The sequence below is a fragment of the Poeciliopsis prolifica genome, unplaced genomic scaffold, assembly GCF_027474105.1.
Source record: "Poeciliopsis prolifica strain line A6 unplaced genomic scaffold, Auburn_PproV2 SCAFFOLD003, whole genome shotgun sequence".
Lineage (NCBI taxonomy): Eukaryota > Metazoa > Chordata > Actinopteri > Cyprinodontiformes > Poeciliidae > Poeciliopsis > Poeciliopsis prolifica.
This window is the reverse complement of record NW_026562378.1, coordinates 18,355,205-18,371,002: the sequence shown is the minus strand read 5'-3', so window position 1 is coordinate 18,371,002 and position 15,798 is coordinate 18,355,205. Positions and strand designations below refer to the sequence as shown.

Sequence of the window (15,798 nt, the reverse complement as noted above, 5' to 3'; positions counted from 1 at the left end):
TGACAGCAACCACAAGAAATGTTCTGGTTTTACATACTTAACAATGGAAAATGTTGCAAAGCAAACCAAATGTGCCTCATCCAGCAGATGGGATTGTTGTCCTGCCTCCAGAATGTTCTGAAATTGTTACGATGTCTTCAGTTTCATCTGATATGAACATTTTCAAGCTTTCTGAAAACAAAGTGGCTGAAAATTGAAACGACAAACAGCGATGAAAATCCAGATTGTTTTATTGGTGTTTGATCAGCTGGCAGGTTTGCCAAAGCACCATAAGAAACAGAAGTGAATGGCAGTACAATGCATTCAGGAATAGTAGAGCATGCCATCAGTAAACAACTCTTAACAAAAACATTTGTTGAGAACATTTTACACAAATGCACATTTTATGCAGTAGTGTTTATATTTTTTGACACTGTGCAAAAACTATTCACAAAGATCAGAGACTGGAAACAAATCGAATGTGAGCCACACGCAGCATGGGGGAAGGGCGGCGGGATTCGCTGCAGCCATATACGGGGATTAGAGATGAATACGCAGATACTCGCTTACTGCCATCTGAAAACACATCCAGACAGCCCTGTCATGCCTCTGCTGCTGCGCTCGCGGGTTTCCGCGTTGGTGTGCAAGGACATTGAGGGCGTGCATGTTGGGGAACAGATCAGCTTTGGGTCTGGCACAAAGTGGCTCAGGAAGCAAGCATCGCTGTGACGTTACTCCAAACTGTCTTTGAACATTAATGATCAGGGTTTTTGGAAGCACAACCAGGCAGACAGTCTCCTGCAGAGAGAAAGAGACCACACTTTCTTCAGGAGTAACTTTCAACAGGAAGAGGAGGATAGATTAAGTGTACAGACGCACTGAATCTGTCCAACACATTTTTGTGGGCTAGCAGTGGGAGCCATAGTCATAAAAAGCTTTCTAAAGAGCTCTGGACCACATGAGGACAAGAATGATAGAGATACTTAACCAAACTATCAGATCACATGGCTGGAAAACTGCAGCTTCCGTTAAACAACAAACACATAATTTAAAAACAAAACACAATTGTTATTCTGCAACTCAGAAGCATTGACCCTACAAACAAGAAAAAAAAGCAAAGAATTTGCTTTTTGGCTGGAAGATTATAGCGTAAACGATACCAATGGGCTTTGGTCCCAGACTCGTTTTTGTCCAAGTGCTTTAAAGGAGCAGACTGAGGCAGCATGCTAATCACAGGTACTTTACATAGAAACATGGTGCTGCAGCACCATCCTACATTAAGTACATTTCACAGGCAGATTCAACAAAGTTTGAAGAGATTTCCACTCAATGCAGATGGTACCTCCTTTAATCTTAGTAAAATGCATAAAACATAAACCTGCTTTGAAAGTTCTCAACAGAATGAAGCATCAACTGGTGCTTGACATGAGAAAGTTCCCAGCCATATGCCTCCTTGTTAACTCACAGACAGACTGACGCTTTGTTTACTTGCAGAGCTGCTCTGGGCTCTGGACGGCAGACTGTCCCTGCTCATTTTAAGAAAGTGGAGGCTCAGCATTCATGTGACTGTCAGTGAGGGCCTCAAGCCATGCACATACATTTACACATTGTGAGGGTTTGCATTCAAAACAAAAACACAGTTTAAAACAAGGAGCAAGCGGAAAAAATAATTATAATTATCCACATGAACTCTGCACCAATAGCAAACATATGAAGACCTACATGTCCAGCATCATATAAAAATAATCTGATGAGTTGAGTGGCATTGCTTTGTGATTCTTGATCATTTTTACAGAGAAGTTAACTTCAGTGAAACCTGTACAGATTTCAGCTTCAAACCTCTTCAATAATCTTTACTTATTTAGTTTAATCACAACTTAAAAAAAATTATGAAAATGTGGTTTAGCATGGCATAAAAACAGATATAAACTCCACTTAAAAAGTGTAGCAGATAAATCAATGATTCAAACCTTATGGGTGCAAGACATGACATTGAGTAAAAAAAAAAAAACAACAAAAAAAAAACAACAACATTTTGGCAGTAATTGTGAAACTCGTGTCCAAACACAGAAAATCCATATTAAAATATGTCAAACTCCTTAATTTAGTCTTGAGGTCATTTTGGAGTGGGGTGACATTTTCCTGCCACAGTAATCTCTGCAGTACCTCTTCAGATAGAAAAAGCCAAAAAGCTGGCGGCAGCACGGACACCTATTTTGGAGCTCTCTGTCTTGCCAGCCGCTTCATAAAGCAGCAGGTTACGGTTGCGATGATGAAGATGCCGACAAACAAGGCCGATGAGACTCCGATCACCAGAGGGATGAGAAGGAGGTCAGCAGCTGGAGAAGCAAAGCAAAAAATGGAGAGAAAGTTCTTATGTAAGACATCAAAATGCTTTAGATTTGTTTTTCATTGGATATATTTATAGTTTGGTAATGTGAATGTTTCAAAGTTTCAAAGAATATGAGCTTTTTGAAGGTCTGTGGCACTGCTCTTTAAGGCACTTCCTTCTGGAGTTTTGTCCAAACACATATTCTGTTTTTGCTTTTTCAACCCACTTAAATGTTTAAGATCCCCAAACTAATTTTTGTATAACACACAGATAACCAGGTGCAAATGTGATTTGTAATTCCATTTACTAAAATAATTAAATGTCTATCTAAATCAAACTGGCTCTACATGAGAAGGTAAACGCCTCCTAAGCCTAAACCCTGGTTTTGCCTTCCTTAGCAGCAACAACTGACATCATATTTTTCAAAAAGATTACTTTTAGTCCTTTACAACTGTATGGAGAAATTTTGTCCACACTTCTTTGACAAATTGTTTTTATGTGGCCATGCTGCAGGATTTTCAAGCATGAGTGGCCAGTTTAGTCTCAGTCCACAGCATCACAGTCAGATTTAGGTCCACAACCTGATTAGGACACTAAAGAACTTTCATTTTTCTATTTTAAGCCACTTGGAGGTGGAAATGCTGATGCACTCTGGGTCATTGATCTGAAGGGTGTTTGAGAGTGAGATCATAAGCTGGTGGCTGGACATTTCTTCCATAGTGCACAGAGCAAATAACAGTATTTATCTATATTTCTCGTAGGTAAAGACAGAGGACTCAGCAACTTGATATGAAAGGTGAAGAAAAGTACCAGGGCAGAATAAATTGACACAGAATGTTCAGCTAATGTGGCAGGTCATTGCATTAAATGTAGCTGGCTTTGCTCCAAATTAGAATCACTGGTTGATTCTTCTAAACATTTAAAATAAATCTAATTACTGTGCTAACCCCCAAGAATCTTTGTGCCACTATTCAGAAGTTCACAGTGACCAAATATTAGCAAATAACTAAGAAAATGTTCTTAACACAACAAGGCTCTTACCTCTGGCATACAGATAAACAGTCACTTCATTTGACTCTGCTTTGGCCCCCGTGTCGTACCAGCCTCCATGAGGATCCTGACCCCACACTTCTGCACGACATCCATATATTCCCTGGTTCTCCACTGTTGCCATGTGAATTCTCAGCCTGTAGCTGACGGCAGAAAGCCGGTCGATGCTGATCTCACTGTCGTTGACGTAGATGTTTGCTACACCACTGTACATCAGAGTAGCAATGAGCCTGGGTTGTGCTACAAGTTCAGCGTCCAAGGGAGCGCCATCTGAGTTCCTTGTGATGACTGGTTCAGGAATCGGCCGCTGCAGCCACTGAACTTGAACCTGCACCGGACCTGTGGTTGTCACAGTGGCGTTGCAGATTATGGTGATGGTGCTTCCTCGTTTCAGCAGGGGGCCACGCGGGAGCCGAGCCACAGCTGAGACCAAAACATCTGAGGAAAAAAGGACAACATTGAGAAATGAAAAATTCTAAAATATTATGACTCAAAAATAAGAATTGGGTCAATAAACAGAAAACTTCTTTTGTATATTGGCTGCTCTCTCACACACTACCTCTTTTCTGCTTCTAATATAAATAATTAATGACTGCTGTCAGCAGAAAGACTAAAAACAGGTTTTTTATTGACAATGTCCTAATATTACCGATTTGTTTAATTCAGAAGCTTTAAATGAACAAAATCAATATCTACAAGTTATTTTTATAAATCAGAGAATGATCATTTGGGAGCATCAACACTTTTTGTTAGAGTTTCTGAAAGCATGACTAGGACTGCTCCATAACATGATGGTGATAATCTTGGTTCAATTTGAGATTATCATTTCAGTTGCCCGTGTTCTTCTTTCTTCCTTTAGCTCAACTGTGAAAAAGACATTAACATTTTGGGCAATGTAGTTATTGTCCATTATGAGCATCTTTGCCCATTAGATTCAGTCCAACTGGCTAAACATTATTACACTACGATGTAAAATGCTCCTTGATGTTTGTTTTTAGACACTGTGGCTTTCAACAAATAATGTGGCAAACAATTCTTTCAAAATAAAACCATGTTCAGGCAGGTAATATTAAAGAAATGGGGAATTTTATTTTATCTTAGGCTTACCTTTGGTCTTCAGGTTGACAGTGACACCCTCTGACCTCTGGGTGAGCGTTGCAGGAGTAGATGGGCTGGGGTTTTTCCTGCCAGCATACACACTCACCACACAGCGATACACGCCTGAGTCGGCAGGTCGGGCTGAGAAGAGCTTTAAAGAGTACCTCCCCTCGGACACTTTCTCCAGAGAGCCGCCGCTGGCTCTGCTGAGGTCGTCTCCCCAGCTTACAGTACCGTCTGGGCTCATCCGAGCCACTTCAACCTTAACAGGAAGCACAGCCAGCCACCAGTCAGTAAGAAATGCAATGTAATTTCAGCTTATTGATGAGAATATTTTGATTTATTCCAGGATTTTACATTATAATAGTAAACATGTATATGTATTGAGTTCTACAATATAATAGAAAATACAATGAACCACAATTAAAAAACATATTTCTATATTAGTGAGCAAAATGAAAATGGCAGTACCTCTACTCCTCCAGCTCCAACAGCATCACTGCTGACTGATCCTCTCTTCATCCACTGCACCAGCAGACCCGAGTTCACCTCAGATGCCAACCCCAGCACCTCACAGGTCAGAATGAGAGGGGACCCAACCTGGAGAGTCACGTCCCCCCGGGGTGAAGACGCTACACCCAGAGACTCCGCTTGAGAGAAACAAGAGACAGATTTGATGAAAACGAAACTCTACTGAGTGCCAAGGCACAAACAGGCACTTAGACTGTGATTAAATAAATCTCTACAGGAAGCGAGATAGACCAGTTTCCTAGAAGCAGATTGCTTGAGCACACTGTAAAATACTCAACAGTGTGCCCTGCATTGGTATTCAGCCCTCTTTGCTCAAGTACTTCTTAAGAAAATGCCAGTGAAACTAAATGCCTTCAGGAGCCATCTTGTTAATAGAGAAAGCCCACACTGTAAATTAATCTCTGTATAAATTCAGCTTTTCTGTGCAGGCCTCGGAGATTTATTAGAGCAAATTTATAAACAAGTAGCATCATGAAGATTAATGGAAACTAATTAACACAAAATCCTGGGTTTTCAGCATCTCGAAGGCTCGTGCTCAACCAATCAGCTGAAAATGGCTGTGCAAAAAGAACCAGTGAGGAAGACAGCAGGCTAACTCTGGTAGAGCTGCAGATATACACAGCTCAGGTGGGAGAATCTGCAAATATGCCTATTCATTTTGTCTTTTACATTGTTCAAAGAAATCCAAAAAAGGTCTCATTTCATTGCTTTCCAAAGCTGGTAGATACAGAACAAACACAGCAAAACCTGTTACTACATAGTATTGATTCAGGGGGGCTGAAGGCAAATGCACTTCACACTTTTCAGATCTGTTTCAGTAAACACGTTAACTTTGTCTTTTCATTTCACGAGTATTTACTCCTTTGTGTTGGTCTTTCAATAGAATATATTCAGGTTTGTGATGGTGACGTCACAAAATGTAGGAAGTTACATGATGACTTTTGTAAAAGATTATAATCAGCTTAACTTGTGTGGTAGTCGTTTTGTATTCAGGGATCCTCCATCTTTCCTCCCTCGGTTTGTATGTAAATAAACTTAACTGGTGTAAAAACACATTAAGACTAACCTGCTGTGTGTGCAAGACTTGTTTAACAATCACACAATATTCCTTTAGAAAAAAAAAGAAAATACCTTATTTAAGCTGATAAAAAGAGACCATTGTAAGAGCTGAACAACAAGACAGACAATATACAATGACATAAAGCCTCTCAGTGTCTTTAGAAAGGAAAACAATGGATGCACTGATGAGCTTAAAGTTTGACCTCAATCTTATCATAGAAAACGTTTTCAAATATTTGCATAATGCAACAATTATCTCTTTCTGCAACACAATCAAGTTTAATTATTTGAAATGAGATGCATCATTAACAAGTATACCTTTACACCAAATTATTGAACTGAGAAACTGTACTGACAGCAGATATTTACCTTTTACTTTATGTAACAGGTTACTGCAGGATAGAAAAATATGTTTGAAGATGGATTACCCAACACAGTGGTGCTTATCTAAAAGAAATAATGGACATGCTGGTCTGACAGAAAGAAAGTTATCCTCTCTGCAGGCTGAAGGAGGCCAAGGTGGGAAAAAAAGATTATATAATCCTTCAGATCTGCTGCAAGGCCAGAGGCATCTATCCAGTCATACAGGCAGTGGGCTATTGACTTATTAAATCCAGCTGGATAAGCAAAAAGAGGCCAGCGTATTTAGACTGTCAGTCAGAAAATCTGACTGCTGAGGCACCAAAGGAACAGATCTGCCAGAAATTAATTCACAACTGTTTAAGCCAAATGTCATTTTTAGTATTAAGGCAAGAATTTGTGTACTTTTTTATTAGCATAGTTAATGATTTACGATATATTAAGTTTTTTAAATTGAAAACAGTTCCCAGCTGAAGTTGGGATTTTGTGAAAAGAATTTGCCCCATCAACTTCTTCCATCTACCTTTTCCATGTCCAAGTGGTTAAGATGCTGGCAGTAAAATGAACACAAATGTTTATCCTATTATTGAACTCGCCAGCCACGCACTCAGTTAAGGCCTCTGCAACACAAACTTGGCGCGCCTAGACTCTAGAAAGAGCCCATGGTACTCAGTGACACACAGAGCATAAACCAAGCCTTGCCTATTTACAAACTTTTCCACAGTCTGGCTGAATATTGCTAGGACAGTTTGTGAAAAAGGAGAACTATGTTGTTTTTCATTTGAGGCCTTGCTTATGTTAATGTTTTGCTCATTGAGCATTTCAAGTCTTCTGCTAATTCCTCTGAGGTAGGCTTTGAGTAGTAAAACACATTAGCAGTTGTGTTTTGTGCCGATTGTGCTTTTTGGCACCTGAAGCCCACACAAAATCTGTTTTCACTTCCTTAATTACCCAGTTGCTGAATGGTCAAGTTGCCAATATCCAGGGTCCTTTGAGCAATCCTCTGCCACGTTCGATCAGGGTCCCTAATCCACTGTGAGGCTTCACAGAAATACGACCCAGCGTCATCGGGCTGCACCGCCTTCATCTTCATCACGTACAACCCCTGTCCACCCTCTCCGTTCCTCTTCTCTAGTGTGATCTCTCCATCATCGTAGCGTTTCTTGTAGAACCGTCCTGGAACAACCCCTAGAAGCTTGTCGATGGAGATGATCTCTCTAATCGTGCTGACCTCACTGCCAGCGCCGCTGTCCGAACGCTCGCTACCACCCCGCTTCCCAAACACGATGGACAGATGGGTGAGTTGCTCCGACTGGATGCTGGATGAGCACGTCAGAGTTAATTCAGATCCTTCAGGAACAGGCTGGCTGGTTAGAGAGCGAATGTAGCTGATTTGGAGTGAGTCTGGGATCACTGTGGGGAAACAAAACAGGAGAAAAAAAGCACCAAATAAAAAGACTGGTAAGACAGATTGCTGTCCACTAGTGAATGTGGAAGATGGCTTTTTTCCTCTGGTATACATCATAGCTACTCTAGAACTAGTCTAGTTACAACAAGATCAAACCTGTCTTATTTGAAAAAACAAAAAAAATTCTTTGGCAGATTTTCTTTATAAAATAACCAAATATATTGGTTTAATAGTAGTGCACTTTTGCTTACTTCAAACTTGATAATCAAAAATCAAATATGAATCAACAATCCCTTTCCTCAAAATATACATGAAAGACATGATCTTGCTACAAAACATTAGCATTCATTCATATATTATTTTTAACCCCTCTTGGTATTACATGACTTGTTACCACCTCATCTCTTTATATTCAAATTACATTAATTCATAAAAAATACTTCAATATTTGCCCTGCTTATTATGCAAGTCAAAAAATATGCAGACTGGTCCCACCATAAAGCATTTTTTGTTAACTAAAACTTAGCTATGTTTAATTAAGTTAAAGTTTAACTATTTCTTTCCAAACTATCGGGTATTAGTTGTAAGAAAGGAGTCAGCAGTGTTAATATTTATAAATGCGTAAATATTTATCAAAAAGGTTTATTATTATTGTAGCCAAACAAACAAGCAGCTATGCTAATTAGTCTACTAGAAAAGGGTAACTTTGTGTTTTCTACTTATTTTGATCTAAGTTCCAATTTATCCCATAAATTTTATGCTGCATGTCTGATGAACATGTAATTTGTCTACATCATTGTTTTTTTGTTTAAAAAAGACATAATCTTAATGAGACAAACTGTTTTTAATATGTAAATGAAGTAATATTCTGTGCAAAATCTGAATAAGTATAAAGATTTGTTGTCTTTAATTCTTGATTTTTTATTTTTGTTCCACCATTTTTGAAAAAGAAACTAGAATTAGATTTTTTTTTCTCTATTTGTTTATAGTTTTGGTTTCTTAGCCTCTGAGCTGCCAGTTCGCTGTCTGTGCATTGTTGCTGAGGTGTATCTTCTGAACCTTTATAAATCAGAGAATGATCAGAGAATAAACTTCACTACTTCCAGTAGTGAAGTTTATTAGCTGGGTAATGGGTATAACACTATTTATTCAGTGGAAACATCCTTTTAATTGTTCATTTTAGTGTAATTCAACTTTTAATATTACAATTCTTAGATTGTGACTCCATAGCCATTTTGTTTCCAGATCATCAGTAACATTCCAGTATTTCCAGTGTAGCATAGAAAATACTTGTTCAAGGTTCTCTTGGTTCTGCAACTTCAGCAAATTAATGTTTACATTTTCAATCAAACTGTTGTTTGTAAACCCATTTTAACATCAAATCTTCTACCTCGATTATAAAAGGGAACCAATTTTGAAAATGCATTCAGAGAAGTTTGTCTTACCTTTGACAGGAACCAACGCGCTGTAATTTCCCTGGTAGGTGCTGTCCGTGCTGGGTGTATAACATTCATATTTCCCCTCGTCTTCAGCTCGAAGCCTCTGGATCACCAATCGGACCTTATCCCCCGAATCCCTCTCAATCCTCACCTCCCCATTCCTCACTCTGGCCTGGAATGGGGCGTATGGGAAACCTTTGTCCCTGGTGGACACCACTCCTATCTGTTTTCCTCCAGCATCATTCCTATAAAGAAACCACTCAAATTCTTGGGTACGTGAACCTTCATATCCGGACACTTGACATGGCAAGGAGAGACGGAATCCGGCGACACGGAAAAGTGGACCGTTGGGAAGAGTCACGTCCCGACACATAGCATACTGGAACACTGTGATAAATAGAGAAGGAAAGAAAGTTTTATGTAAACTTTGGTAAGTCATACTTGCATCAAATGAATAACGTCTGGAATAGATGAGTGATTATGCAAATAATAAATTAAAATGGTGTGAATAGGAGCCTTGAAGGTTAGAGCTCTCAGTGAGATTCCTGTTAATATGACTAAGGGAAGTCAGAGGGCCCAATTTCAAGCTGATAGAAACTGAGTAAATATTTATATAAACAGAGGAACTAAATCGAATCAGGAAGATATTAAAAGTTATGAAATATCACCTGAAATATCACAAGTTATTCATCAACCAGGATTATATATGTTTAGTAAACATGTCTTTGGTTCTAAGCAGAAATATTCAGCATGAGTTCCTCAGAGCAGCCAGGTCCATTGTTTTCTACTGAGCCTCTCTGTCTGGTTTTACAAATAAAAATACCCTTATTTAAGAAAGTTTAGATTAAAAATAAATCCTTCTAAATGTTTCAACTCTCAGCATGTGAAACTCAGAGACCATTGGAAGCATACGGCTTCAATTGGAAAAAGGAAACTTTAAAGGATCAAAATGCTAAATAAATTAAGGCAAAATGTGAACATTACAAGAAATTATAGATGCTTGAAAGCAAAACAAAACAGAAAGTCAACAAAAAATTACCTAATAGTACCAATTCGTGAGATAACTATTTGAAAATATATCATAATCCATGAAAAAAAACCCAGAATAGCATCTTTAGTAATGACTGAAATGAGTGGTAACGTTCCCAATGTAGACATCTTTATCATTTATGCTGTGTGTCAAATAAAACAAGCTAAACAGTCAGCTCATCTTGAGATTAAATGTTCATGTGATCAACCCCTGAAATAAAAATAATTTAATAATTCTTTGATACTGAAAGAAATTCCAAGAAGAACTCTAAAAATGACACAATTTCACCCAAAATTTAAAGTTCATAAAAAATCTGAATCCCTTTATTTGGCCACATCTCTTGTACAAAGGAGCATAAAAACACTAAACTACGGCAAAGCAAACATACCCAACAGCACCCACAGGTTATGTTATTAAATTAGTGTCAGTGCAGTTATCGATTTGCCCAGAAAGCAAGACAAAAGGCAGCTGAACTGCTCCTGTGTCTTTTCAAAGCTACCGCAAACAAGATTCTGTCGTAAGAGACTGCAGATATATCCGCCACTCACCTCTGACTAACCCTCCATAAGACTCTTAACTACCGTAACAACAAGAAAAACAGGTGAGGCGGTTGTTTCCGTCCACTGTTTATGTGGGGGTGTATACAGTTCTGGAACTGGACCCTTTACCAAAATAAAAGCCCTCGTCTGATGACAGACACACATACAAACCCACACAGATAATGACATGGGCGACTAGAGGGAGGCTTAAGCGGATCAAGTCCTAATTAACATTGGACTCAGCCTGATAGAGCTGGGGGACACCACAGCTCGTCACAATACTCAATGCTGTATGGATTAGACCCCATGCATCAGGGCCTGGGGGGCATTTTCTGAACCAAAACAAACACGGAGATGGTTGTTGCACCTATTGATCTAAAGGCTTCAGAGGAAGCCTGTCCTGTTATTATGGAGCTGAAAGGTGAGGGAATCCTACACATACTCATGTCCAAATCATCCAGTTATCCCGCTTAAATACAGCCGTATTCAATAAATTAAAAAATATATGTCTCATTTGTCAGATTAAAAGTATCATTTGAACGTAACAACCTTTAACTGTGTCACCCTGTAAGTGAATAGGTCCAAGAGGACACAGCCTGTGTCATCATCATGACAGTAACTTAATATGTAACTAAACCCCCTGTGAAAGCATAACCATGCCCCTGACCAATTCTGATATATTTCACCAAAGTTACAGCCAATTGTGGAGATGAACGGACAGGTTGATGTTACTTGGGGGATAGTTACAGCTTTTCATTCAGCCCACATTTCTGTTTTTAGAATAAAATGTCATATTTTCATTAACTGTAAGTGGAGAAATTTATACTTAACATAAATGAAGGCTTTCAAACATCCATCTGTGTGTAATCAATCTATATAATGTGTTTCACTTAGAGAGAAAGTTCCTGAAATAAATGGACTTTTCATATAATATTATAATTTATCGAATGAATCTGTACAAGCAAACAAAAATATCTACTTCGTCATACATGCTTCACAGGTCCTTTTTTCTTTAATTTAAACATTATAATGTTCAATCTCTGGACATTGTACTGAACACATGAGATGAACCGAAGAGCTTTGGGTGAGCAAGTCGAGGATACTGCATAATTAAGACATAAAACCAGCTCTACAACACAGAGTGTGCTGTTGCCCTGCAGAAGATAGTGAGGCAAGATCATTAAAGTGTCAGCTATTCTTCTGACAACTTTGTACACTGGTGCCACACCTCAACATCAAAGCTGCTGCATTATTGAATTTATTTGATATTCTTCACCTGCTTTTTCCTTTGAAAAATGTATCTGTTAAATTATTTTCCACATTACCATCAATCCCTGAAAATGTCTTGCTTCATTGTGGTCCATTAACCACACAATGCAATCACATCAAACTAATTGGAGCTTAAACCACCAAGGCAAAACAAAAAGCTTCCCAGTAATACATATGATCAATCTGACAAACATTGCTCATAAAATACCAACATTCAGGGCTTTATGAAATGAAGGGTGGGAAAAGAAACACCTGTGGTGAAGTGGAGCATCCAGTCAGCATGGAGCCTGCTTTACGGGTAATAAACATGACTGCGTGCTTAATGGGTTTGATTCTGATTTTCACCGGTGAGTTGATAATTCGTATAAGACTGGAACATTAGAACAACCCAATCTGCTGTATATTACATCAGAATAAAATGGATTTATTTAGTAAGCCGTCTCCTTCTGTGACAGATGGCGAGGCGGTCGGGAGACAGAACACAGACGAGCATGGACTCACCCCAGTGCACAATTACGAATAATGCTGTTTTCATCTTCGGAGCCATCATGGTCCTCATCTTCTTCCCCCCTCCTGAAGTCCAGATGGATTACGTTGATCCAGATCTCTCTCTCCTCGTTCCTCTGCCCGTTTACCGCCGATCATAGTTCACACCAACCCTGCTGCTGGTTCCATTAACAAATAATAATAATTAGGAATAATCTCCACAATTTGCGCCAAATGGAAAAAGAAGGCGCCGAATGAATGAAAGTGCAGGAGTGCACATGCAAACCTGTAAATTTATTCACCCATTTTCCATGCACCACCTCCATCAACATGTCGACTCCTCCATATTATGTTTTCAGATCATACCGCGTCGCCGTCCATTCTTACCACAGGGCAGGGGGCTGGGCTGCAGCTTGGACGTGTGTTTGAAGGGGAGAAGGAGTGGTTGGTCACAAGAAGGTGGAGCTTGAATGTATTAGAAAATGAACCACGGTTGGACGATGGCGTTTTGAACCAATCACAGTTTAGATAATGGAGAGGGGGGCGGGGGAGGGGGAGGAAGCCAACAAAGAGAAGCTGTAAAGACACGGACAACCACGAGAGGGCGACAAAGGAAAGCATAACAAATCTGTTGATTATGAAGTCAGGTATTCGTTTGATAAAGGCTATAAAAAGCCTTTTAGCGTGTAAATCAATTTATAATTTATGTCTGTAAACGATGTGTGAAAAACGATTGTCACAATATTATAAGTGGTGCTTTAAATGCCAAAAGTTTTCAAACTGACTAAAGTTAGTTTTCAAACTAACTTTAAGTTTACCGCTTCATTTGTGTCTTGGTGGAGATTTTTAATTTGCTTTTGTTGCATGAAGAGTGATAATCTGAAAATGTCTGTAATGTAAAAGTAAAAAAATAAAATCTTTAACTAAATAAACATATTTTGCACTGTTCTTTAATCCTTTCAATGAGTTGAGCAGCAGAAATCAAGAATGAAACCAAAAAAGCAGAATAATCACTTTGTTTGGGAATTGTGCTTAAAATCTTTTTGTCAGCTAAGGCTTCCTCTAAGTACATACATTAATATCATCTCTTAGCATCATCTGGCTTTACGAAAAAGGATGAGGATGCTGTTGGTAAGGCTGCACCCAAGTCAACCATTTCATCAAGAAGTTCGGCAGCAAAGCCATCCTCTAAAGAGGCTCTAACTAAGGGCATGGATGTCCAGTACAGAGTTTGCTTGGGACTAGCAGAACACAACTGAGTCTGAGATTTTTCAGTGCTGGTCTGGTCATTGGTGTTAAAAAGGACTGAAAAGAACCAATGTCTCTTCAAAACAATCTTCAGAGACAGGCTGAAAACTGCTGGAAGTGTCAGAACAAACGACTGAGGAAAAGTAATTTTCTCAAACAAGACACATTTCAGACTTTGCTTTACTGGAAAAAGGAGTTTGAGCAGGAAAAAACCTTACCCCTTTCATGAGCTTCAATTAAAATTTCTCTCAAAATATTAACGCAAATAAATGTATTATAAATCCCTAAAGGAACAACTTTCCCCTATGATCCAGGGGTATTATATCGACCAGCTATGTTTTTTTCTGCACAACAGAATATCATGCCATAACATTAGCATTCTGGGTCTGTAGCCAGGAAATTCTTCGGATCCTAACCTCAATGAGAAGCTTTTGACATTTTGTATATATTTGATGTATTACTCGTATGAAACACATGAATGATTTCTTATTAAAACTTAATTTTACTACTGAAGCATCTGATAAAACAATCAAAGACCACGTCTAAAAACAAACCATTTTATTGCTTCAGATTGCGTCAGTAAATCTCAGAAAGTAAATGTGCGGAAAATGACAACTTTGAAAAAGATAATCTAAAGAAGCAACAATTACAAATGAGCATTTTAAATCACAATGAGTATAATGAAACAGCATTTAAACTACATACTACTAAAAAGTTTCCAGGTAAAATGAAGCCCTATAACTTGTTTGAAATGTAAAAAATAAAGTATTTAACCCCAGATGAATGCTTGAAACTCAAACTTGAGTTTTCATATTTACAATATATGTTAAAATATGTAATAATACTCTAATTATTTGACAAAATATGCAAATAAAGTATTATGTAACGAGAAAAATACAAGGCATTTGAAATATATAAACCAATAAGTGCAGCTGCCTGAAAGGATTGTGTAAAAATATGAAGTGCTATGTTTAGTTTTCTGTTATTTGAAAAGCAGCTCCATCAAAAAAGATAAATAAAGTCTAATTTGATTTATACAATCCCTCTGATTTGTGTGTTTAGAAGATAAAGTAATAAATCTCAGTTATATTTTGCTGTCTGTAGTTTTCAGCAAACTTTCACTTTATTTCCTGATAAACTCTGATTCTCCGAATTCATCCCATCTAAACTATTTGGATTATTGTATAAGGCTGATGAAAAACATCACCTCAGGCCAACAAAAATACATGAGCTGAATGTCTCCATCAGCCACAAGATGGAGACATTCTGTTGCCAAACTGGCAAGGCTTTTCGTTTCAGGTTGCAAAGTAAACTTTTCATTTACATAAATCAAATCAATTTGCCCTTTTAATGTAATGCGAAGTCACAGTAGTGATTTTTTTTTCTTGATTTTGACACTCATCAAAAATGATGATGATGTGTTTCTTACTTTAATGGAAGTAAATAAAAAATATAGATGGTTTCAGTCTAACAAACTTTCACTGTAATTTCTCACTGTATTGTATGACATTCATTAGCGAGTAATCACATTCAGATTCACTCTTTCAGGAGACATCTGGGCACCGTGTCTACCGTCCTTCTTTCCTTCCATTTTTCCTCTCCTCACTTTGAGTTACATGGAAACCTGGACGACTTCACAGCGTGTCTCGGCAGCTACAGAGGAAGTCTTTAGGGTATTCTGGGTTAACAAGGCGGCAGGCAGGATATGCAGACTTCAGCAGGAGCGCACACCAACACTGAGGGATGGCACTCATGCAGAGAAAACTTCCTCAGTCTTATGGCTTCTAATATATCACAATTTTAACCGAGTTGGACAGCTAGAGCATGATGTAGTGTGTTTCGCTTCCAGGGAAGTAAAATGAACCTCAGGAAGCAGTGCTAATCTGCACTCTAAGCTATAGAATATTTATGTGAATGACTCAAAAGGAAATTTTTAAATCTTCAGAAGCTATGTTCTCTACTTTTGCAAA

General features: G+C 38.4%; 1 protein-coding gene across 4 annotated transcripts; it reads right to left on the bottom strand.

Annotated features, from left to right (window-relative positions):
* Positions 1–212: 212 nt before the first annotated feature.
* On the bottom strand, positions 213–12,999 carry igsf8 (immunoglobulin superfamily, member 8). Of its 4 annotated transcripts, none has more exons than XM_055027321.1 (8): positions 12,867–12,999; positions 12,596–12,759; positions 9,263–9,643; positions 7,361–7,822; positions 4,931–5,109; positions 4,469–4,721; positions 3,353–3,799; positions 213–2,318 (listed from the first exon to the last, which is right to left on the bottom strand). In XM_055027321.1, the coding sequence occupies exons 2-8, from the start codon at positions 12,651–12,653 to the stop codon at positions 2,191–2,193; spliced, it is 1,908 nt and encodes a 635-aa protein (XP_054883296.1). In that variant the 5' UTR covers positions 12,654–12,759; positions 12,867–12,999; the 3' UTR covers positions 213–2,190. The 4 variants fall into 4 exon arrangements, with proteins under 4 accessions (XP_054883296.1, XP_054883294.1, XP_054883295.1 ...); XM_055027319.1 differs by having other exon boundaries at positions 12,596–12,756; XM_055027320.1 differs by having other exon boundaries at positions 12,883–12,999.
* Positions 13,000–15,798: the final 2,799 nt, after the last annotated feature.

What these genes read in the sequence shown, in the direction of transcription:
- igsf8 (XM_055027321.1), bottom strand. Translation starts at nt 12,653, where the DNA reads ATGAGGACCATGATGGCTCCGAAGATGAAAACAGCATTATTCGTAATT. An exon ending in CGCGTTGGTTCCTGTCAAAG is followed by an intron (nt 7,823 to 9,262) that starts GTAAGACAAACT and finishes GTTTCCCCACAG; the next exon opens with TGATCCCAGACTCACTCCAA. An exon ending in CTTGACCATTCAGCAACTGG is followed by an intron (nt 5,110 to 7,360) that starts GTAATTAAGGAA and finishes GTTTCTCTCAAG; the next exon opens with CGGAGTCTCTGGGTGTAGCG.